At 42.5% G+C, this 10,003-nt stretch overlaps 1 protein-coding gene across 1 annotated transcript; it reads right to left on the bottom strand.

Annotated features, from left to right (window-relative positions):
• Window positions 1-371: 371 nt before the first annotated feature.
• On the bottom strand, window positions 372-6,947 carry LOC134455558 (suppressor of cytokine signaling 6). The gene is made up of 2 exons (XM_063206698.1): window positions 6,534-6,947; window positions 372-5,442 (listed from the first exon to the last, which is right to left on the bottom strand). Exon 2 carries the CDS (start codon window positions 5,312-5,314, stop codon window positions 3,698-3,700), a length of 1,617 nt encoding a protein of 538 aa, XP_063062768.1. The 5' UTR covers window positions 5,315-5,442; window positions 6,534-6,947; the 3' UTR covers window positions 372-3,697.
• Between the last annotated feature and the right edge of the window lie 3,056 nt (window positions 6,948-10,003).

The raw sequence follows: 10,003 nt of genomic DNA, 5'->3' as shown, positions 1-10,003 counted from the left end.
AGTGGCAGAATAAACATTTGTGCATCATCTTCACCTCTGCAGCCCAGAATCTTCTTCTGTCAGTAGTCTGCCACTAACATGGCTTATATACCAGCTCATTCGCATGCAGGCGGCATACAGACAAATCTAGACCCCAAAATCTTGACAGCCTTACCCTCAAAGCGCTGAACATTTTTCCCCTGCAAGATACCTGATGTCTGAAGAAATATGTCTTTAAAAAAATCAGAAAGTTCCAGTGGCAATGTCAGAATATTGGTTCTGGACAAATATAGTACCACAGTTTGTAGCAACAGTGTAACACAGCTACAGTCACATCCTGGTCAAAACTGTTCTGTGTCTTATCAAGAAAAACAAAAATGCGGACTTTTATATATACTTTTTTATTTATAATTTATATCAGCAGATACAAAACTTGAACTGTATCCAAAATGTGCAATAAATCACTATCGATTCATTCAAATAACAAATGAAAATACAAACCAAAAACATTAACTTTGGAAAAAAATATACAATGTAAACTGGACAGAAATGGATTTTTCACTACATGTCGGTGATTAAAATAAGTGAGCATAAAAAGTATAGCTGTTACCTATTTTAGTCTCCCAAATTGATCGGATTTAGTTAATGTATCTTCATGGTGACATTCTGGTTTCGCTAGTATACAGAAAGGCAATCATTACCATTAAGCAGCTCCAAGCGTGTAGAACACATTAAAAAGACATACAGGTAATACCTTGTACCGACGCTTATGAGAAAAAGAGTAAAAAAACACATGTACAATATTTAATGTAAACATTTACCTTCATTCGCAGCACGAAGTCTAAACAAACAACAAAGTTTTTGCAGGGGAGAAACAAAAAGCATGAATTAGGCAGCGCTTCTTTAGAGTTTGACAGCTCTACTGTTGATAATCTTAAGGTATCTAAACAAGCAACTGCGTAGCAATTAAAACCATTCATCTCGACTAAAAGTGAACTTCAGGGATGTGGAAAAAAACTGAAGTATTTCGAGTGAGAGGAGGGTGGGGGGATGGAAATCACAGCAAATACCCCGAGTAATTATGCACCAAGCCAATTAAAAAACATGTCTGCAAAAGAACAATTTAAAAAGGCATTAAAACAACCCAAACAATGAAAGCAACATAACAGTTCAGCACTCAACACTTCATTTCACATTTAGATTTGCTCAGATCAACACCAACATGTTCTATGCACATTTATTTTTTTCTCAAAAACACCAACGTCTGTGCCTTGCCTTGAGCACATTTTCTTCGATCATGGAAACGATTAAAAAATAAAACAAAAACATGGTCTCAATAAGGCAATTATTCACCATCACCAGCATTCCACTTCAGCTGATCTCGGGTCAGTCCTATGAAACTGATTCTTAGGCAACGAGTAGACTAGAGGCCTGTCTGCAAATTGGCATAAAGGTTTCAAGCCACACCTAGCCAATCACGATGGACGTCTTCAAGAAGAATGAGCCGAAGCCATTTATACAATCCGTACCTATACAGCGACAATCCTGCTCCATCTGTTGATCCCAATCTGTGACCTACGGTCATCACTTTACTTATTCAGACCTACCCACTGACATGTGGGGCCTTTGACCAAAGTACTGCATAGTAGCAGCCATTAGTCGGATATGTCATCAGTAACAGCCAATTACTTAGTTAATGAGGAATGGTTAATATTAATCAACATACCAGCTAATTCCAACTCTATATTACAATCTAACTCTACCAAACTACAGCGCAGGTACTGCATTTGGCCCAATGGCAACATTAATAATCAACAAGTTTTTTAAATACAATTGTAGAGACTACATTGTGCCCTAAATAGTGAGAATACACTGCATATATTCAATGCTTGCCAACAACAATCACCGTCCCACACCACCCACCCACCTTGTTGGACAAAAAAATCCGTCAACACTGTCTCCTTTTACACAAAATCCTTCATGTTTAATTATGCCACTACACAGAGGCAGGACCATGGCAAAACTGACCATAGTGGCTGTTGAGTTAGGAGCTGTCCGGGTGCCACTTGAACCTGATAGCCACACACAGCATGTACGTTCCATATTTGTCTATTTTTGGAGAGAAAAGTTCACAGGAAAGACTTTAAAAGGCTGCTCTCCCCTGGTTCCTGTGAGCCCTCATTTCATAAGATATTATGATCTTCCCTTTGTGTATACAAAAACATCTGAGGGACAACTCATATTGGGTTTAATAACAGGGAGGAGACCGATATGCTAAGAAGAAGTGCTTGGATTGATAACAGTCGAAAATTGCGAGTGACAGATGATGGCATTAACGAACAAGGACAAGAGCACAAAATGCAGAGAACACTGAAAAACAAAAAAAACGTCACTGTCCCATCCTGCTTAACATCAATTCTCATGTAACCGTCCCTTGACAACTTCCAGAATCACACAACAGTTTTGAACACTTTCAACTGACATTTACAATTACAGCCAGATGAAGAGTGTTGTGAAATTATTTTAGCTTCTCTCAAATACAACCATCATAAAATGTTTGAAAGTCATCGGAGAGCGGTCACATCTTCCTAATTCAATTCTCACCTCTTCACTTCAAGTTCCCGACTTCACAAATGTTTCTCTTCATGAAAACACAGATAACTTCATTCCGATTCACAACCACCTTTCAACAAGCTGCTCCCCTTACACCTTTTATTACACACAGAGTAACACAAAAGACAAAGCCAAGGCCTAATCTTCCCAGGTCTGGAAGTGCTGTCACACATCATCAAACCGCTCCCTTTTCGAACACGATTCCCTTTTTGGAAAGTATGAGCCATATATTTGTTTCAATCTAGATTTTTTTTCGTTTGTTTTAGATGTTATGGTCACTTCGAGAGAGCATTTGCCCTACCTACTCTTCCATCTCGCATCATGTCCACTGCATGTCAAAACAGAGGTGGGACCAGTAAAGGGATATTGATGAATTGGCTTTAGCACAACTTAGCATTAACTAGCATTTTACCTTCAGGTCTTCCACTGCACATTATGAGACATCCATTTTCCATGGTTTACCAAACAAAGCTATAATTATTATGCAAGATCTATGATGAATATCCAGCAGCATTTGTTACAAAAATCCTTGAAACAGTACCTTCATTTAAAATTAAAATAAACGCATATATAAGTAACTGTTCGTAATATCCTCCTGTTCATATCAAAATGGGCCAAACTGCTGGCTGACATCAATAGAAACTGGTACTCAAAAAGTAATATATGTCTACAGCGGATCTGCAGAGCTTGTGATAGATGACAATCAAATAAAATACTAAACTGAACAAATCAATAACAGCATTAAATCATACTATGGCGAAACAATGCTTTTTAACATGATGGATACATAACATTTGTGACAATCAACTCTCTTCTCCAACACGATGTGCTAGGATAAGCATGCTATGTGCCAGATTCTATGCAAGAAGAAAGTTGCAGTTGAGTTAAAATTACTGTATAACACTGAATATCAGAGCCATCACAAATTTAACATGGTTCAAATTGAAGATCAGATGCTAAAAGCCCAAAAAGAGTCTCTAAAAATAACAAACCAACTAAAACAATCACTTAAAACCTAAAAGATGTCTGTAAACCTTGTTCAATTTCAGTTCTGAAACCTGAAAAGTGCAATTTGCTAGCTACTGTGTCCCAACGCATAGCAATCTCAGTAGTGCTTTTCCTGCAAGTAATCTTTCATCTTGTTTGGCAAAGGCAGTTTCTGGATTAGGTCTATGCGCGTGTACTGTCTTATGACGAAGCGGCAGAGGTACTGCAGTGAGCGTACCTGCATGAATCGAGAGACGGGATTGGTCAGTCTGACAGGGTAGGTGGCCGACCCAGGCACTCGAGATCTAGAGTAACAAAACGCACCGTTCTCTGAGTCTTTTATAGAGTGTTCAATGAGGTCCACAATGGACGTGTGACCCTCCAAGTCAGGCTGCTCATAGAAGCTGAACCTGCCATTCGAATGCTCAATCCTAGTGTGCAACGTCTTGCCCTGTGACCTAAAACTCAAGCTGAGCAAGTATCGGTCATCAGAGCTGTCGCGGACCAGGAAGGAACCATCAGGCAGGTTGGTCAGCTTCTCCTCGGCCTCCCATCGCGTTATAGGACCCCAGTACCAACCCTGTTTGGCCAGCTTTTTCAGCTCCTCTGTAAGGCTCGTTACCACCATGGGCCCGCTGTGCTGCACCGAGTCGTAGACCCTGCTGACACCCGGGGCGGAGTTGGGATCGAAGTTCAGGTGGTGCCTGACTCTCTCCGCCACGTGCGAGTCCGCACCACTGAACCCCGAAAAGGTCCTGGGGATATCATCGCCGGTGAGCGGGGAGAGGGAGGGGGAGAGGGAGGGGATGTGGATGCTGGAACCGTGAAACAGCATCGCTGCCGAGCCGCCGAGCAGCCCGTTCAAGGACTGCTCCAGGAAGAGCTCGGATGGCAAGTCTAAATCCGGATCTTCATGTCCGGGTTCCGCATGGAGGGCACCACCCTCACCCCCACCACCGTCCCCCTCCACCTGCTCGACCACCTCCATGGGCGAGGAGCCGTCCAGGCAGCAGGAGTGTGAGCCCTCCGGGTACATTCCCTCATCTAAAGGCATGGTGTACTGGATGTAGTCTTGAGGCGTCAGCCCAATGACCACAGGCACATTTTCGTCAATGTTCAAGCGCAAGGCCCCGTTCTGGTGGGGCGCCAGGTTCTTCAGCGATTCCCCGTGGGGGTGGTCTGCAAACAGCCCCTCCATGTCGATGTCATGGAACTCCTTCCGCATGCCGTTGAGGGAGGGGCTGGGGCTGGGCGAGTGCACCATGGCCTTGACCTTCACCTCAGAGTTGACGGGGCGCAGCGGCCAGGGAGAGGGGCTGTAGTGGGAGCTACGGAGGGACGAGGACCGCAGCGGGCGCTGCGCCTTGACCTCGCTGAAGGTGACGGGAACGGAGGAGGAGGAGAAGGTGTCGTCGTCGTCGCCCGAGCCCACGCATGGCGAGGACGAGCCACCTTTCCTTTCGCCTTTGCCTTTCTGCTTGGCCGACAGCCTCCTCTTCAGGGTGCCCATTAAACCCTCCCCCTTGGCGCGGCCCTTCGATCCCTTCTCCTCCTCGCCGCTCGGCTCACAGGCGGTGATGTCTGCGGTGTAGCAGCCCGCGAAGAAGGAGTCCTCCTTGGGGTAGTCGGCACTCAGCACGGGCTGCTGGAGCATCACAAAGTCCCCCTCACCCTCCTTCCCCCCTTTGGTCATGTTCAGGGACTTGCGGATCGTCTTGAGGCTGATCTTCTTCATTCTGGAAGCTTCTCTGTGGCGAGAACATGGGAAGAGGTCTCACCTTTCTGGCTAGCCAGACGCTAAAAACAATGTCCCTCCGGTAGGCTGAGTTGTGCCAGAGATGTGAATGTCATAGCTGACCTCACCTGAAAGACAAGAAAAAACAGAATATGGATGAAAACTTTGGTCAAATTTATTTTAAAAATGCCTTGAAAAATTACTGACATGATGCAAGATCCCAGGATTGCACCACAGCTTCTGCTTTTACAACGCTCACAACATTAAACTCGCAATTGTGTACATTGATTTGCACGAGTGCATTACTGTCCTAAATGTGTATGGCCACTATACCCCCTATGTCTGTTCTGCCCTCAATTCTACAGTAGGTTCCCACATATCACTGCTTCTGAGCAAGATTTATCCTTGTCAATAAAATGCTCAATGGGGCACGTTCTGTTTACAAGGTATACAAGTATTCTAAAGTGCACATATACGTGTCTAATAAAATTGCTGTTGTGAACAGGGGAATAGTTCATAGGCAGCAGCCTGCAACGATTTATTCCACACAGTTGACATATGGATGGTGACCATTTGAGAAAAAATATACAGATAATAAGGCTGTAGAATGACATCTTGTACGGTTGAATAGCAGTTGATTTTAGCCATTTCCACCCATCAAGCCGCAATGGAACCAACAAAGCATGCTTTTAAAAACATTGTAACACCTAATATTTAGGCCAAATCATCAGGCCAGACAGGACAGCATCACAACACTTTTACGAAATGCATTATTCAACAACATCGAAAAGCTGACAAGCTTTATTCATTCATCACGACGGTATTTCCTTGTCCTCCCACGACCAATGTCTGCTATTGATAGCGTGCATAGGCCAGATACCAGGAGACACAACGCAGGGACAACTCCCACCGTCATCCAAAAAATATAACGGAAATATTGACCTGAAGACAAGTTATTACGTTGACCTTTTGCATAGCTGCTACGTCGTGCTGTGATGTGTTCCCATTTCCAATCGACAACGAGGCAATCATATTTTGAGGACAGGCCTACGCAGCTATTTTCCTAGGTAGAAGGTTAGCTAGCCAGCGTAGCTAAAAGAATGTTGCTATTCTTCCTCGCTAGAGAGGTGGGAAACGTCAGTCAGCTAGCTACATTACTTGACCTAGACTGCTACCTAGATAGTTCACGAGCTAGCAGGTAACTTTGATGTTTACTTACCACAGCATCCTCGAGACCAGTCTTTGTATTCCCAAGTACATCATGCTCCCAATTTGTACTTTAGTTTTGCATTACTTATCGAGTTTTCCAACTTTTCCATTTATCAGGACTTGTTAACGTGGACTAGCTAGCGTATGCTACACCGGACGTCACGTTAGCAGGCTATCTTAGCACGAATATCCATTGGGTTGGCAAGCGAGCACGCTAACAGAGGTTAGCAAATAAAACGTGCGCCTTCAAGCGTTTGTGTGGGCAATAATTATAATGCCTACCACACAGGCGTTTAACGAAAGTGCGTGTCAGAAACACTAGCTACTACGTTGTTGTATGTCAACTCTCTTCATATATTAGGTTAGCTCACAGTCGCTTCGCCCTAGAGCTACTCCTCTTTTTTGTTACTTTTCTGTTGTCCCCTTCCTCCTCCTTTCCTTTGTTGCCTGTTGCATTGTGGGAGAGGACAAGAGGAGACACCTCTGGTGTGTTGTTTTTCTTTTGATTCAGATGATTAAGTCATGCATTCTTGACATTGATTGTGTTTACTATATAATAGGCATAATAATAATAATAATAATAATAATAATAAATAATACATAATAATAATAATAATAATAATAATAATAATAATAATAATAATAATAGGCCTAATTAACTAGACTGCATTTCCGCAAAGACAATGCTATTAGTATGCTTGCGACTTTTACACACACACACACACACACACACACACACACACACACACACACACACACACACACACACACACACACACACACACACACACACGCCTTTCAGCAATGGGTGGGTAGGGAGAGGTAAGGGTGGTATTCGCACCTGCAGCCCTCTGACAGACCAACACCCTACCAATTAGGCCAGTGGTGCTCAAACTGTGGTACGCGTACCACTGGTGGTACTTGAGACATCTCTGGTGGTACTTGGAAGAATTATTTTTTTGTGCATTGATTTGAAGGCTGATCAAGTTGTTGCAGTCGAAAATGTCTCTTTGGTCTCACATTTTGTAATATTGAACTGTATGAATCTGAAAACATAATGCAGAATAATACTAGGCAAGCAAGAAATTTAAAAACAAATTTGCACTGAATGTGACCGTAGCTGTTGATGCCGTTATGAACCTGTATTGACTGGCAAAAGTGAATATGGAAGGCCTTTGCTACGATATTCTAATGTTGGTTGTCAAGGTGGTACTCAGAGAGCTCAATATTTTCTCGGGTGGTAGGCCTACTTCACACAAAAAGTTTGAGAACCACTGCATTAGGCCACTGTCACTTACTGATACCAGAGAGAGTAGAGAGATATATACTTAGCGCTAATAAAGAATCTCTGCTGATACAGTGGCCACAGCACCTATTAGGCCACGGTTGCCCAGGCGATGAGTTCTTAAGTTCTACAAGGCTGCATGTGGGGACTCACTAATTCGACGCCCTTTCGGTACTTACCACTTACGTCATACGACCCTAAACTTAACCTAAACCTAAACCCTAACCCTAACCTTAACCCTAAACCTAACCCTAACCTTTACCTTAAACCTAACCCTAACCTTAACCCTAAACCTAACCTTAAATTGCTTGTTTGAAATGTTTGATTAGCATGTGAAGTACCGAGAGGGCGTCAAACTAGTGGGTCCCGCTGCATGTGTGTGTGTGTGTGTATGAATGAAAATTCTATGACTGGCAGTTAGGCAGCAGTACCTACAGAAATACGTGCTGCCTCATTTTTACACTGTCATATCTCCTGAAGTTTTGCAAGTTGTAAAATGATATGGACACATATAAATGTCACAACATTGCTCTCCATGTCAATGCTGAAATCACTTTTCTAGGCCAAATGGTTCAGTCAAACAAATGGACATCTTTGGCACATGCGATAAGCTGTTCACACACACTTTCCTAAAATGAATGGGCAGCCCCATAGGGGGCTCATGGGAATTTTAACACAGCTCTCAAACATTTTTAAGAGTTGGCTAATGATTTTCACACAGTTTGTAGACGAAGGCAAGACCTCTCTGACAATGCCTTTCCCTAGTCAATATATGAAGCGGTTCGTTTTATTTTATTAAAAAACCAAGGACAGGTCACCTCTCACTCTAACTGCCACTGTTTGTGACATCATCATTCTGAACATTCTACAATTCATTTCAATGAGGGTAAAAACAGACCGAAAACGGAGGAAAAGCGGGTCTGGTGAACGAATAAGGTGCTGTTTATACATACCTGGGTATTTTGATAAACAAACATTTTTCTTCTCTACGCTTTGCAAAATATTTTCCTTCACATCATAGGCAAATACACATAAATATGCTGTTGAGAGCTGTCATAAATACGTTAAGCCTGTGTGCGTAGGCCTAAGTAGAAGTAGCCTATCCGTTTATCTCTGTTTATACACAAACGCTAACCGGAGAAATCTCCACTTTTGTCAGAGTTTTTTTGGAGCTTCGTTTATAGAAGGAAAACCTTCGTTTGTTTGTGAACGAAAGGCACAACCGAAGGGGAAGGTCGTATATCAAAATACCCGGGTAGTATGAACAGCACCTAAAAGGGGGTACGCCAATTTCCAATGTAAGCACGCAAGCCTTTTTCGAGCCGATGTTCTGTAAAATCCTCCTACATGTAATATAAGCCTACAAACCCCCCATTGGGCATGCGCAGACCATGAAACGTCAACACCAGCTAATCCTAAGACTGTGCAATATTACGGAGAATAGATGAATAGAGTAGGCCTACTTTAATTTACAATTTACACTACAGGTGTGTGTTTATTATCATTATTTGACATGTGTGTCTTAGAAATTGAAGTGTGACTTTGGCAACTTAGCTAAGTTTAAAGGAGAAGTCCACTTTTTTGAACATTAAGGCCATTTTCAGAGTGGTCTGCAATGTATTTTAGAGTCCCCCTCACCATTTCTTTCATGTTTGCTGCAGTCTCTGTTATTTGGCTGATTTGAATTTTATCTCAACCAGCTTTAGAATGGCCGTCTATGGGCACCTGCAACTCTGTTCTTAAAATCACCTTAAACATTTGTTTTCGAAAGTCTACAGCTCACAAAGTGGTTAGGGGTGTTCTCTAGCAGCCCCTAACAAGTTTCAAGGTGAAATATGACTTCTGTCATTTTTTATTTGCCATTTTGTGAAAGAAAGTGAAAGTGAAAGTGAAACTTAACTTACAAATTGCTACATAAAACACACATAAAACACGACAGATGCCATATTTCGCCACAAAAATTGTTAAGGAACACCAGTGAATACTGCTGAACACTTGGTGAGTTGCATATTCTTGAAAACAAATGTTAAAGTTGATTTTAAGAACAGAGTTGCAGGTGCCCATAGATGGCCATTCTAAAGCTGGTTGAGATCAAATCCAAATAAGTCAAATTACAGAGACTGCAGCAAACATGAAATAAACGGTGAGGGGGACTCTAAAATATTGCAGACCACTCAGGAAATAGCCTTAATGTT

Source organism: Engraulis encrasicolus, chromosome 9 (assembly GCF_034702125.1).
Source record: "Engraulis encrasicolus isolate BLACKSEA-1 chromosome 9, IST_EnEncr_1.0, whole genome shotgun sequence".
NCBI lineage: Eukaryota > Metazoa > Chordata > Actinopteri > Clupeiformes > Engraulidae > Engraulis > Engraulis encrasicolus.
The sequence above is the reverse complement of the archived record's forward strand: the minus strand, read 5'-3'. Positions and strand labels throughout refer to the sequence as shown.

Coding starts and splice junctions, on each gene's coding strand:
- LOC134455558 (XM_063206698.1), bottom strand. CDS start 5,314: ATGAAGAAGATCAGCCTCAAGACGATCCGCAAGTCCCTGAACATGACC.